The sequence below is a fragment of the Oncorhynchus gorbuscha genome, linkage group LG09 (assembly GCF_021184085.1).
Source record: "Oncorhynchus gorbuscha isolate QuinsamMale2020 ecotype Even-year linkage group LG09, OgorEven_v1.0, whole genome shotgun sequence".
Taxonomy (NCBI): domain Eukaryota; kingdom Metazoa; phylum Chordata; class Actinopteri; order Salmoniformes; family Salmonidae; genus Oncorhynchus; species Oncorhynchus gorbuscha.
Window position 1 is genome coordinate 67,741,792 of NC_060181.1, and position 15,013 is coordinate 67,756,804.

At 45.3% G+C, this 15,013-nt stretch overlaps 1 protein-coding gene across 3 annotated transcripts in view; it reads left to right on the plus strand.

The window, feature by feature from the left end:
* Positions 1-15,013, plus strand: part of adcy5 (adenylate cyclase 5) — a 156,003-nt gene that overhangs the window by 62,866 nt on the left and 78,124 nt on the right. For all 3 annotated transcript variants that reach the window (XM_046363223.1, XM_046363225.1, XM_046363226.1), the window contains exon 2: positions 9,852-10,001. In XM_046363223.1, coding sequence (XP_046219179.1) covers positions 9,852-10,001 — 150 coding nt within the window. The remainder of the gene's footprint in view (positions 1-9,851; positions 10,002-15,013) is intronic.

A 15,013-nucleotide genomic window follows, 5' to 3' on the forward strand; every position in this document is an offset into this window, starting at 1 on the left:
TTGACATTTTTGCCAAGGATGTTTTAGTTGCGCAATTTTACATCAAACTAAGATGTTTGGTGCTGTGCAGGTCTTCACACTGTCTATGGTATTGGATGGTGACCAATCACCACAGCTGTTCACCCCATGTTAGCGGGCAAATGAACATCATAAAGTCAAAACCCTTGTGTTCCGAACTCCGTTTTAGACTAGACTGACTTTATGACCAAAATCATCCTATTTACACTTTGTAGTACATTTTGACACTACAATAACTGTTTCTGACTCCTATCGATGCCACATAGGCCGTTTTTAAAGAGATCTATTGCTTTTTAAAGCCCGTCGCTCTTTAAACTGATGCTAGATCAGCACTCCTTCTCTAAGACTCTTTGTGAATGCAGGCCCGGATGGTGAGATTCATTATGATGGAGATTGAGCCTCATATTCAGAGCTGCCAGACTAGAGGAGAGGTATAGGCCTTGGGTGAGGACTGATTCCATATGAGATCCAGCATCGGTCATGGCTGATTTACTCCTAGTGGAGCGAGCCTGAGAGGGGGAAGGGTTAACAATGGAGAGATGGGAAGAACAGAGCAGAGGAAGAGATGCTGAAGGTAGGAGGTAATTAAGGCGATTTGTGTTGGGACAGGAAATATACAATTCCGGCTTGTTTAATCCAACCATGTAAGTGCCCAGTTGAAACTTCTTGATTCCTCTGATCTTTGTATCTTAAATCTGTAGACATTTTTGCATACCCGCAGAGACATGGTCTGCCCATGTACTGAACCAGTGGCTGAAGACAAAGGTTATGGCTTGAATCATTAAATTTGACATGATATGACTTCTAAACATGTAAATAATTGGATTGATTATTGACCTACCTGAAAACCAAAGTGTCAGATGCATTTTGGCTTGTCTTCCAGGTTGCGGTGAGGAAGGAGGCATTTAGCACTTTGCTTGTCCTCTTCTCAAGGTGTTTGTTTACCTTGGTGTTTCCTGCTGAGACTAAACTACTCTATTTTCATGCAGCCTGTTGGAGATCTCTCAGAGGCAGGGGACAGAGCCATATGCCTATTGACTGGATGCCCTTGGGACACATCCCCCACCCCCCCATCCCCAGGCCTGTCATGTCACTCTGCTCATCTGCTCAGACAGAGCTTTCTGGAGAGATCAGGTTCCTAGCTGCTCATATCTCCACTGATAGGCCCTGGTGGTCTGTAACCATAACCAAACACATCATTCATGTCAAGTGGATACACTGTGTCTGTGACCAGTACATTATTACTACAGTACTATGAGCTGTGTTCTGAGGTACAGGGTGGAACATATGTGTCATCCTGGGAGACAAGGGAGATGTTTCTCACATATAATTTTGTAATACCAGACCAGTAGACAATGGGACATCCAGTGTGTGTTGGTAGGCTTCACCTACTGTATGTTTGCAAAACTGTCCTCCTATCAGTGTGATGTATCTGAAGACTTAAGGGTTGCATGATGGAATCCTCATTCCCCATCCTGGGTTTTTGATACCGATCATGATGACCAAAAGGAATTATACCAAGGTGTTGCCTTTTCTTTTGGTGAAGGTATTATTTCATAGGGAACATACAGTATCTGCCTTCTATTAACAAATACATGTGTTTATTGTTAGGGTTCCAATGTATGGGAGGAAATTTGATTTGAGTGCTAGCTGTTGACATCAAAGCACTCCAGAGCCCACTGTGCCCCATGTGGCTGGTGTTTGCAAAGGGGGCTATATTTGGAATGGCTTTGAGTCTCTCTTCTCTTCTTTTTTGAAGTGGGGAGGGAGATGAAAAATGTAAAATGCTTTTTCTTCTGTTCTGTGGTTGGTGGTGATGGGCACACCAACCTTTCTACTTCAAAGGTGTGAGTCAGAATTCAACATTTATGACTCAACGGGCTCAGCTGCCGTCTCCTGTGTCGCATGGCACGAGCATTTAAAATGAGCATTCAGTACCCATAGGAGAACAGCTCCATTTAAAAGCTAAGCAATAGTTTGGCACACAAGACTAGTACTACAGTAAAGTATTACATTGATATTGTAATCCCCTTAGCCCTCAATCCTCTGGCCAGGATTCAATCAATTGCAGATATTGAACTTTTAAATAGCTCTTTCAGAAATACCTTTGCTTTACATGTTCCTGTTACGGTTTTCTTGCGGTGAAGGAGAGTCGGACCAAAATGCAGCGTGGTATTCTTGATACATGTTTAATGACGATGGAAAAAACCGAACAATACAAAAACAACAAACGTGAAAACCTATACAGCCTGTCTGGTGCAAACAGAGACAGGAACAATCACCCACGAAACACTCAAAGAATATGGCTGCCTAAATATGGTTCCCAATCAGAGACAACGATAAACACCTGCCTCTGATTGAGAACCACTCCAGACAGCTATGCTAGAAAACCCCACTAAGCCACAATCCCAATACCTACGAAAAACCCCAAGACAAAACACACCAGATAAAAAACCCATGTCACACCCTGGCCTGACCAAATTATAAAGAAAACACAGAATACTAAGACCAGGGCGTGACAGTTCCAGATGGAGGGAGTTGACACTTGGTATAGAAATTGTCATTGTGGTTGCGTGCTCTGCATGACTGCAAAACCTGGTTCCCTTTCAGAACTGAATGGGTCACCAAATGGGCCTGCAAGTGTTAACTTCCTTCCTCTGCCTGGATGTCACTGCTGTGATAATCAAACACACTTATTCAGGAAGTCTGTTATTGATTGGATCCTGACCTTCAGGCCTACATTGCTGTTGTCTCGTCGTTGATTTCATAACGGATCACATGAAGAAGCGTTTGTTGAAATGGGAGCACAAGATATAGCTCTGATTACGAAGACGTTCATGGAGGAAAGATACAAGTTAGGATACTGATATAACCAGAACAGAAGTGCTTTGTAGTATGTGTCTGTGTGTGCGTGCGTTTTATAAAGAAATTGACTCATTTTGCCTCGGTCTGAAGTATTGCAGTGCTAATCTATTCAAGGGAATTCATTTACACTCGTTGAATTTACTGCGCTGGCTAATGTAGTACAGGTCAAACTTGTGTCACATTTTGAAAAAAGGCTTTTTTCCCCCATTAAAACATCACATCATAGAGAATTGCCCACCTTCTCTTTTCACTGTGACACACCATTATGTCTGGCACTACTTTGGAGATGCACTTAGCTACTGTCAGCCTGAAGAAGATCAATGTCATTATGTTCTGTATCATCATCCATTCCCAGGTGGGTAAAATGTTCTGGAGATATTCTTCACTCTCAGAGTCAGTTTGGACCAACAAGATTATGGCCCAGTAATTCTAAGCAATCGCCAGCTGAATACTGTTTCTCACCGTCACACAAAGTGAAACTTTTGGATTCTTGGAGCCTTCCAGCTTATCATCACATGGACTGAGTCAGACGTTTCAATGGGACATTTGATGGGGCTTTTGGTGAATGAAAAATGTCAAATTCCTGCACGTTTTCTATTTCTTTTCAAATGACATGTATCTTGACCAACACATGGCAGCACATTTGCCTTGCACATGAGAGCGTTATAGGACGTTATGGAACCGTAACATGTGGCACCTCACAGTGCCGTGTGATGCTACTCACAATAAGCAGCAAGCAGCCTGGCCTGCACATGACTTGCATTTATTTTAGCACACAATGCACTTCATTGTGTGGACTTGACCCATTCTATATAGGGATTCACATTTAGACCATATCAAACCATTCTCCGCTGTACATTCTCAACCTGATGACTGTCCTGTAAACGGGGCCATTCAAAATGATTATTATTCTACATTTCTTTGTGTGATTTTTTTTCTGTGTGATTTTTTAAAAAACAATACAAAACATACACATACAAACGACAATATCACACAAACATCAACTACATCACACCTGCCCAGACCCACCTGTTCACCCCCCCCCATCTCCAGCACCCTCATCCCTCTCCACCACATGACTTCAAACTGCACCATTTTGTTTCTCTTCGTCGCCCAGGCACTTTCAACATTTAGATAATAAAGCATTTGACCTTTCCATTGTGCTAACAATGGAGCATTGGTTGATTTCCAGTTTTGAAATATGCGTTTTTGATTGACAAGAAAAGTATCTTCCAACCAATCGGGTATCTCACTGCATCCTCATATGCCATGTCTTGAAATATGCAGACTGATGGATTAAAAGTACATTTACATTGTAATACTTCTGACAGCCAACTTTCTAGCTCCACCCATAACTTGTTGACTTTTCCAAGAAGGCATGGATTATTGAGTCATTGTTAGTTTTACACTTAAGACATGACTCTGCCGTTGTGCTGTAATAAATTCTATACAGTAGTTTAAACTGGATTAAGCGTACATTTTAGCAAACTGTAATTTCATTAGTTGTGTTCCAACATTCCCTCCGTCTTGAACCAATATCAGTTATTTTTAAGTCTTGGTTTCAATAGGGCCATTTTAAATTGATGCTAGATGTTGTCACATGTTGCCTAGCTTACATTTAGGTCATAATTAAACATGAATCCTGGGAGTCCTACATTTGCTACTTTTCATCTACTTGAGAATGCAGAGTTACAGCAGTTTGTCATCTGCTTATTATAAGCCATCTACGATCTAGCAGTCGGTGAAACACACTACGTTTTCAATGCCCCAGTGACAAAGGAAACTTTAAAAAGGCCATTTTCTCAAACTCAACACACCAAATAAAGCTGTCAGCAGCGATATGCACTAGGGAATCTTGCCATCATATCAGACATGGCTGATGAGTGTGATTACAGTTCCTTAGAGGCCCTGGCTCACCTGGCTCAGAGGCCCTGGCTCAGAGGTCCTGGCTCAGAGGCCCTGGCTCAGAGGCCCTGGCTCAGAGGCCCTGGCTCAGAGGCCCTGGCTCAGAGGCCCTGGCTCAGAGGCCCTGGCTGGATCCTGGTGGTACGCTTGATATTGAGTTGTCTTCTCAGCAGAGAAGCGTCTGTGAGACTCTCTCTCTCTCTCTCTCTCTGGATGATGGGTAGGTAAATATTGACACCAGTACCATCTTGCTCTACAGGGTTTTATAATGTCGCACCTAGAAAGGTACGCAGGTGATCTAGTGCTCCGCTCGTTCCCTGGTTACAACCGACGCAAGAAATGCGTAACACAGCACAGGACTCAATTAGCGTGGCTTGGTAAACAGAAACAGGACTACAGAAAAATGCAACAGGGACTTTGTGTTTGAGTTTACACTGACACACTCCATTATTATAGAGGTTGAATACAGAAAGTGGTCAGTAGGATTTGTATTACCATATTTGTTTTTGACTAAAAATAGCCTGAAGACTATAGTGATTTATAATAGCCTGAAGACCATATGATTGGACATTTTAACAGTACAGATGGTTAATAGAACCAACCAGACATGGTGTTGGAGAGGACATGACTGTTATTTCAACAAATCGTTTATTAAAGGTTTATAAGCTATCTATAAACTCATGATTTATAGTTGATAAACTACTTATAAACACTGTTTAAAGTATATTTCAAGTGCTGCCACATAGGCTATTAGGAATTGTCCTGGACTTATTCGAACAAAAGGAAAACATATTTTGATGTCATCGACAGTTCTGACAGCAACAGTTCTTTACTGAACAAATTAAAAACTGTTAGCCCAGGTGTGTTGACATTTCTTCTTCCAGAGCCATATCTATTCCTTTTCTTATGCTTGGTTGTGGTTATTATTTTGTGATATCCGATTGGTAGTTATAGTCTTGTCCCATCGCTGCAACTCTCGTACGGACTCGGGAGAGGCGAAGGTCGAGAGCCATTCGTCCCCCGAAACACGACCCTGCCAAGCCGCACTGCTTCTTGACACACTGCTCGCTTAACCCGGAAGCCAGCCGCACCAATGTGTTGGAGGAAACACCGTACAACTGGCGACCTTGTCAGTGTACATACGCCACAGGAGTCGCTAGAGCGCGATGGACGACTCTGGGACAATTGTGCGCTGCCTCATGGGTCTACCAGTCTTGGCTGGCTGCGATGCAGTTCCTTAAACCACTGCGCCACTCAGGAGGTCCTGGTTGTAGTTATTCTAAGTAATGTGAGATTTTTCTGTGGTGTTAATGAGTGCTGCAGGAGACATGCATTAACTAGAAAGAGACAGTACCACAACATGCAGGGCTTGACCTCTCCCTTGTTCACTCTGCTCTGCTCTGGATGTACTGCACACACACACACATGCACGCCATACACACGTGTGCAGGCTTGTACACACACACACACACACACACACACACACGCACGCACGCACGCACGCACGCACGCACGCACGCACGCACGCACGCACGCACGCACGCACGCACGCACGCACGCACGCACGCACGCACACACACACACACACACACACACACACACACACACACACACACACACACACACACACACACACACACACACACACACACACACACACCATATACAGGGAGGAATAATATAATACATCTGGGGAGATATAGATCCATTAGGTAAACAGGGTTTGTTGTCAAGGGTGGGCTGTTCAGGGGCCTCATCTGTGTACTTGTTTGGATTACAGGCAGGCAGTATTACATCCACCTGCAACATGCTCCACTACTCTCTCTGTAGACTCATAGTAATAGGACTGGGACCGTTGACTTTAAGTACTTAGGAGTGGGGTTTTTACTGGATGGCAAGGTTTGTTGATGTGTCTGTCCTCGAGGACGGAGAGAGAAAGCTAGGCTCTCTTAAAGAAGGTATTGCTGTGTTCAGTGACATCATGAAGCACAGACATTTTAGTGCATTCTGTACTAGGTCAGAGACCTCATCGAGAACCTCCCGCCTTTTCTTTTATTTTATTTTGGGAGGTACATTTCTTGACGGGGGGGGGGGGGGGTCACTGCCTGATTCCACTGAACAGGTTAAAAAGTCCAGAGTCCGGTAAGTGAAGTGACTTTTGTCATCCTTTGTAGTCCTTCCTAATATGGTCGGACCAGGCCAGGTAAGAGAGTATAAATAGAGCAGGATTGTTGTTTGGTAATTTTTGCATTGACCAGCTGGAAGCCTTCTCTGATGCTCTGTTGTTTCCATGGTAGTGCAGTGGGGCTGGAGAGGGGATGCAAATCCCTCAGCCTGGCCTCAGTCTGCACTGGCTTTAGCAGCTGCCCTACTGATGCTACTGGCCTTCTACTAATACAACTACAACTCTATTAGGCTCACTTAGATAGCTCAGTAGTAGGGAATGGCTATCATAAGGCCTTTTTTTCCCTGTGCAACATCCACATGACCATCCCTATCTGCTGCCCAGAGCTGGTAACCTCCACCAAAGGTATCTGCATGCCTCTCCCAAGTCCGTACGGGAGTTGCAGCCATGGGACAAGACTGTAACAACCAATTGTATCCCACGAAAAAGGGCTAAACAAAATATAAAAAATTGTATTATAGATTTCTTGACTTATATGCGTCTCATGCGGGACAAACAGTAGCTGCTCATGCGGGACAAACAGTAGCTGCCAGACTGGTAGACCCATGAGGCGGCGCAAACACACACAGACTGTCTTTTTTTAAAGTAAAAAAAAAATGTTTTACCCCTTTTTCATGGTCTCCAATTATTTAGTAGCTACTATCTTGTCTCATCGCTACAACTCCCATACGGGCTCAGGAGAGACAAAGGTTGAAAGTCATGCGTCCTCCGATACACAACCCAACCAAGCTGCACTGCTTCTTAACACAGCGCCATCCAACCTGGAAGCCAGCCGCACCAATGTGTCGGAGGAAACACCATGCACTTGGCAACCTTGGTTTGCACGCAGTGCGCCCAGCCCACCACAGGAGTCGCTGATGCGCGATGAGACAAGGATTTCCCTACCGGCCAAACCTGGACAACGCTAGGCCAATTGTGCGTCGCCCCACGGACCTCCCCGTCGCTGCCAGGTTACGACAGAGCCCGGGCACGAACCCAGAGTCTCTGGTGGCACAGCTGGCGCTGCAGTACAGCGCCCTTAACCACTGCGCCACCTGGGAGGCCCTGACCTGTAGACTGTCATTATGTAGTTATATAATGGTCAGGGGTCAATGCAGCTCCACAAGGCTTTTAATACACCTTCCTGTTTAGAGTAGAAAAACACATCAACCTCTTCTGGGTCTCTGTGAGATAATCTCAATTGCATACTCCTCATGTCCTCTCTCCTCACCTCCTCGAAACCCATTGGAGGAGAAAGTCAGAGGGGAGGGACCTCTGGCTTTCTCATCCAATGGGTTTTGAGAAGGAGGCAAGGAGAGAAGAGGCAAGGAGTAAGCAATTTAGATTCTCATATTCTCTTGTCTCCCATCTCCTCATCTCTATTTCTCTCTCTTTGTGTATTTTCTTTTTCTTTCTCCATCAGTGCTTACTCTCTCTCTCGCTCTCTCTTTTCCTTTCAGTCGTTTTGTTCTACTTTAAGCTTCATCACAACCTCCTATCCCTCTATCTCCTCCCTTCCTTTTCTCTTAAGCTTCAAGAGAGATCTCACTAATAGAATATTGACTCTATAAAGACATGTTGTTTTTTCATCATTGGACATGCCATCAGTGTGAGTAGGAGTCAGCTGCTGATTCTCTGATTCAGTCCATGTGTGGTTTCTGTGAAAGGGATGGCTATAGCCTATGGCTGCCAGTCTCAGGACAACAGTGTGCTTCTTTCATCTCTGCTGACTGAAGGTAGTTCAGATACAGCCTTCTGGTGCCTGGTGTTATGTTGGTTTGAAATAGCCACCTACTATTTGTTGTCTTACTTGTGCTTGCCTGTGGCAATAAAACCAATATAATAATATAAAAAAGGTGCCACTCCACTCACCTGGCTCTCCAGACATGGTCAATCAAACACTATTTCTGTTTGTACAGATGGCCTGTAATCACTACTGATTGGCCCTGTCAGTGAGACATTACCAGACATTACCCTAACGGCACTGTCAAATTAGTGTCAATACTCTCCCTTTCTAACAGACCCATTTTTCTCACACACACACACACACACACACACACACACACACACACACACACACACACACACACACACACACACACACACACACACACACACACACACACACACACACACACACACACACACACACACACACACACACACACACACACACACACACACACACACACACACACACACACAGGCTCGCCTGCCTTCCTGTCCTCAGTGTGCAGTGTGAGATATTTTGGCTGGAGACATGTGTGCAGGAGTACAGTTCAGATCGGCTGAGACAGACAGACGGATGTTATGAACCATGGTGTGTGTGTCCTGGTGCCCCTGATACAGACAGACAAGCTTTGTCACAAATGGCACCCTATTCCCTATTTAGTGCACTACTTTTGACATGGCTCAATAGAGGTCTTGTCAAAAATAGTGCACTATGTACCATTTAGGACGTAGACACAGTCAGATAGTGTTGAGGGAATTGAGATGCCAGAACAGAGGGGACCAGGGACACTAAAGGCTCCTCACTCTACTCAACAAGTAGGAAGACTGTAGGAAGAATACTGCTGAAGCAGGCCAGTGCACATATCTATGTCTTGGCTTATTTTGGTCCCTGTCCGATTTAAGTCATTTGGACAGTAGACACAACTACCATTTATGGGAATGGAATACTCAAAATGTGGTGACGGGGGATAATATTAGCTTGTACATCAAATCTCACACAGGAATTAGTCGTGGAGGGGATTGAAATATGCTACTGTAAGCGTTCTATATTACATTTATTTAAAACTCTCTTCTTTCTCTTCCTATTTCTTCCTCTCTTTTCTCTCTCTTCTTTTTTCTCTCTTCTTTTCTCTCCCTCTCCTTTCCCTCTGTCTCCCTCCCTCTCCAGATAGTGTCCAACGTCCTGATCTTCTCCTGTTCTAACATCGTGGGCGTGTGTACCCACTACCCAGCCGAGGGCTCCCAGAGACAAGCCTTCCAGGAGACCAGGGAGTGCATCCAGGCTCGCCTCCATTCACAGAGGGAGAACCAGCAGCAGGTAAGGCCTGTCATGGGACTGTGGAGGACTAGGCATAGTTATGGCTTTATAAATACATGTAATGTATGTATTCATACTTAATTATACAGTATTACTTGAAATTATAGGAATTAGTTGATATTATGGTAAGTGATAAAGGTTGGTATAGTTGGTTTTGCTTGCAGCAGATACTTTGCTATAGTGTTTTCTGACACACTACACTCACACGCATGACACTTACACTGTCACATGACTCTGAAGGACCTAATAGGAGACAGGAGGTCATAGAGAGCAGGAGGTTCATAGGTTCAGATCACATGTAATGACGTCTGCTTCTAAACTCAGCAAAAAATAAACGTCCCCTTTTCAGGACCCTGTCTTTCAAAGATAATTCGTAAAAATCCAAATAACTTCACAGATCTTCTTTGTTAAGGGTTTACACACTGTTTCCCACTCCAGAAGGTGTATTTTCTTCTGTTGAAGCCATTCTGTTGTAGATTTACTTCTGTGTTTTTTGTCGTTATCCTGTTGCATCACCCAACTGCTATTGAGCTTCAATTGGCGGACAGATAGTCTTACATTCTCCTGCAACATGTCTTGATAAACTAGGGAATTCATTTTTCCGTCGACGATAGCAAGCTATCCAAATAACTTCACAGATCTTCATTGTAATGGGTTTAAACACTGTTTCCCATTAATGAACAAGCACCCGTGGAACAGTCGTTAAGACACTTACAGCTTACAGACGGTAGGCAATTAAGGTCACAGTTATGAAAACGTAGGTCACAAAAGACGCCTTTCTACTGACTCTGAAAAACACCAAAAGAAAGATGCCCAGGCTCCCTGCTCATCTGCGTGAACGTGCCTTAGGCATGCTGCAAGAAGGCATGAGGATTGCAGATGTGGCCAGGGCAATAAATTGCAATGTCCGTACTGTGAGACGCCTAAGACAGTGCTACAGGGAGACAGGGTGGACAGCTGATCGTCCTCGCATTGGTAGACCAGGTCTAACAACACCTGCACAGGATCGGTACATCCGAACATCACACCTGCGGAACAGGTACAGGATGGCAACAACAACTTCCCAAGTTACACTAGGAACGCACAATCCCTCCATCGGTGCTCAGACTATCTGCAATAGGCTGAGAGAGGCTGGAGTGAGGGCTTGTAGGCCTGTTGTAAGGCAAGTCCTCACCAGACATCACTGGCAACAACGTCGCCTATGGGAAAAAACCCACCGTTGCTGGACCAGACAGGACTGGCAAAAAGTGAGGTTTTGTCTCAACAGAGGTGATTGGATTCGCGTTTATCGTTAAAGGAATGAGCATTACACCAAGGCCTGTACTCTGGAGCGGGATCGATTTGGAAGTGGAGGGTCCGTTATGGTCTGGGGCGGTGTGTCACAGCATCATCGGACTGAGCATGTTGTCATTGCAGGCAATCTCAACGCTGTGCGTTACAGGGAAGACATCTTACTCCCTCATGTGGTACCCTTCGGGCAGGCTCATCCTGACATGACCTTCCAGCATGACAATGCCACCAGCCATACTGCTCATCCTGTGTGTGATTTCCTGCAAGACAGGAATGTCAGTGTTCTGCCAAGGCCAGCAAAGAGCCCGGATCTCAGTCCCATTGAGCACGTCTGGGATCTGTTGGATCGGAGGGTTAGGGTTAGGGTTAGGGCCATTCCCCCCAGAAATGTCCGGGAACTTGCAGGTGCCTTGGTGGAAGAGTGGGGTAACATCTCACAGCAAGAACTGTCAAATCTGGTGCAGTCCATGAGGAGGAGATGCTCTGCAGTACTTAATGCAGCTGGTCGCCACACCAGATACCGACTGTTACTTTTGACTTTGACCCCCCTTTGTTCAGGGACTGTAACGTCCGCCGTTAAATGAAGACCAAGGTGCAGCGTGGTAGGCGTACATTTTCTTTTAATTTGAAATGTTCCACCAAAAACAATAAACAACTCATTGAACGTAAAGCTAAGAGTGCAAACACATGCAACACACATATACAAGATCCCACAACTGAAGGTGGGAAAAAGGGCTGCCTATGTATGATCCCCAATCAGAGACAACGATAGACAGCTGCCTCTGATTGGGAACCATACTTAGCCAACAAAGAAATATAAACATAGATTTCCCACCCTAGTCACACCCTGACCTACCAAATAGAACATTTAAAGGATCTTTAAGGTCGTGGTGTACCCCACCCCAAGGTGCGGACTCCCCTCGCCGCACACCTGAACCTATAGGGGAGGGTCCGGGTGGACATCTACCCTCGGTGGCGGCTCCGATTCGGGACATAGCCCCCGCTCGCTACGCTGATCCCTCCGCTTCTGTGGAACCGGACCGTGGATCGTTGCCGGAGGAACCGGACCGTGGATCATCGCCGGAGGCTCTGAACTGGGAACCACCGCTGGAGGCTCCGGACTGCAGATCGTCGCCGGAGGCTCCGGTCTGGGAACCCCCACTGGAGGCTACGGACTGCAGCTCATCACTGAAGACTCTGGACTGCGGCTTGTCGCTGAAAACTCCGGACTAGGGATCGTCGCTGGAGGCTCTGGACTGCGGATCGTGGCTGGAGGCTCTGGACTGCGGATCGTCGCTGGAGGCTCTGGACTGCGGATTGTCGCTGGAGGCTCTGGACTGCGGACCGTCACTGGAGGCTCTGGATTGTGGACCGTAGCTGGAGGCTCTGGACTGAGGACCGTCACTGGAGACTCCGCTGGCACAATGCGTCCTGGCTGAATCCCCCCTGTAGCATGGCATGTGCGAGAGCTGGCACAGGATATCCTGGGCCGAAGAGATGCTCTGGAGGCCAGGTGCGCTGTGCCGGCACAATCCATCCTGGCTGAATGCCCACTCTAGCACGGCAACTGCTTGCACAGAGCGCACCGGACTGTGGATGCACACTGAAGGCATGGTGCGCAGAACAGGATAACACGGTGCTTGACCAGTCACTCGCTCCCCACGGTAAGCACGAGGAGTTGGCTCAGGTCTGAACCCTGACTCTGACAATCTCACCGTGTGCCGCCCCAAAAAATGTTTGCGGGCTGCCTCTCGTGCTTGCTTCGTTGAGCTAACTCCTCAAATCCTCGCCGTTCCGCTTTCGCTGCCTCCATCTGCTCCTTCGGACGGCGATACTCCTTGGCCCTTGTCCAGGGTTCTGCTCCCTCCAGGATTTCCTCCCAGGTCCAGTCCTCCTGACCACGCTGCTTGGTCCATTGGTGGTGGGATATTCTGTAACGTCCGACGTTAAATGAAGACCAAGGTGCAGCATGGTAGGCGTACATTTTCTTTAAATTTTTTAGGAGTGCAAACACATGCAACACAAAAAGACAAGATCCCACAACTGAAGGTGGGAAAAAGGGCTGCCTAAGTATGATCCCCAATCAGAGACAACGATAGACAGCTGCCTCTGATTGGGAACCATACTCGGCAAACATAGATTTCCCACCCTAGTCACACCCTGATAGGGCGTGATAGGGACATATTATTCCATTTCTGTTCGTCACATGTCTGTGAAACCTTTTCAGTTTATGTCTCAGTTGTTGAATCTTGTTATGTTCAAACAAATATTTACACATGTCAAGTTTGCTGAAAATAAATGCAGTTGACAGTGAGAGGACGTTTCTTTTTTTGTTTAATAGTAGTTGTGAGGTCAAACTTGGATCAGTTCATTGGCAGCCTGTCTCTTAACGGACTGTCTATTGAGTACTCCTTTAAACAGCATTGCATGTTCTCCGGAAACCATTCAAGCATTCACAGCCAACCTTCAGACTTGGATAAGGAGAGGACGTTTCTTTTTTTGCTGAGTTTAGGAAGTCTAAGATTGCAGTTTGTTTTTACAATCACTAGGACGCATTTGTAAATACTTAGGTTACTTCTTCGAAAGTTTTCACACAGTGAGCACAACAGCAGTCTATGTGGGCTAAACTGTGGATCATTTTTCATTGCTTTGGCACAAAATGCATTCAATGACTACATCTTTCAAATGTCATGAATTATTTTCTCACTCAGACACAACCACCACCAAAACTCTATGTACCTACAGGCCAATTTGCACGTGTTAACATACTCTTTTTAAAACTGTTATACTTAAGTTCAAAACCAAACACAACACAAAATTGAATAAGACAGCAGTTTGCTATATTTCTACAGTAATACTGTATATAAATATTTTCCAAATATAAAAAATCAAATACTGTCAAAACAATTAGACCAACCACAGCTGATTCCCATTGCAGCTGAACACCTACCCAGGTGTTGGTCTTTCAATTTCATTACCATCTATATAAAAGGGGACATCTTAGGAATAATGCTGTACTGTAATGTAAACATGGACCCAGCCAGAGATAGAGAAGTGGCTGACAGAGGAAGAAGAGAGGCTGGGAAAGGGAGAGGAGTATGAATGATGGTGCGGGAGAGGTAGGATTTTCACTGCTGTGCAGGAAACTGCAATAGTTGATATGGTCATCAGAAACAATGGCATAAAACTCACAGAGATTTGGGACAGAGTGTTGGCAGACAACATTACTTTTGGAAATATTCACAATGTAAGCATAACAACTATTTCTAGAGTCCTGAAACAACATCAAGTCAGAATGAAACAGTTGTACACTGTCCCCTTTGAGAGGAAGCCTGAACGAGTCAAGCAACTCAGGAACCAATATGTCCAGGTAAGATGACTATAAAATACAGAACTGGTTTTGAAGAAAACCAAACAGGGCAGAATAGCCACGTAATAGCCTAACTCTTATGTTTCCTTGTGGATTTAATTTAGAGAGTCATGGAGATTGAAGCCAGGCAAACACCTCACATATTCATCTTTGTGGATGAGGCTGGTTTCAACTTGGCCAAAACACGACGTCGAAGTAGGAATGTGATTGGGAAAAGAGCCACAGTGTATGTCCCGGAACAGAGGGGACAGCATCACAATGTATTCAGTAATATCCTCTGATGGATTGCTGTTACACAAACTGCTAATTGGGCCATACAACACTGAGTGTCTCATTTTATTCCTGGATGACC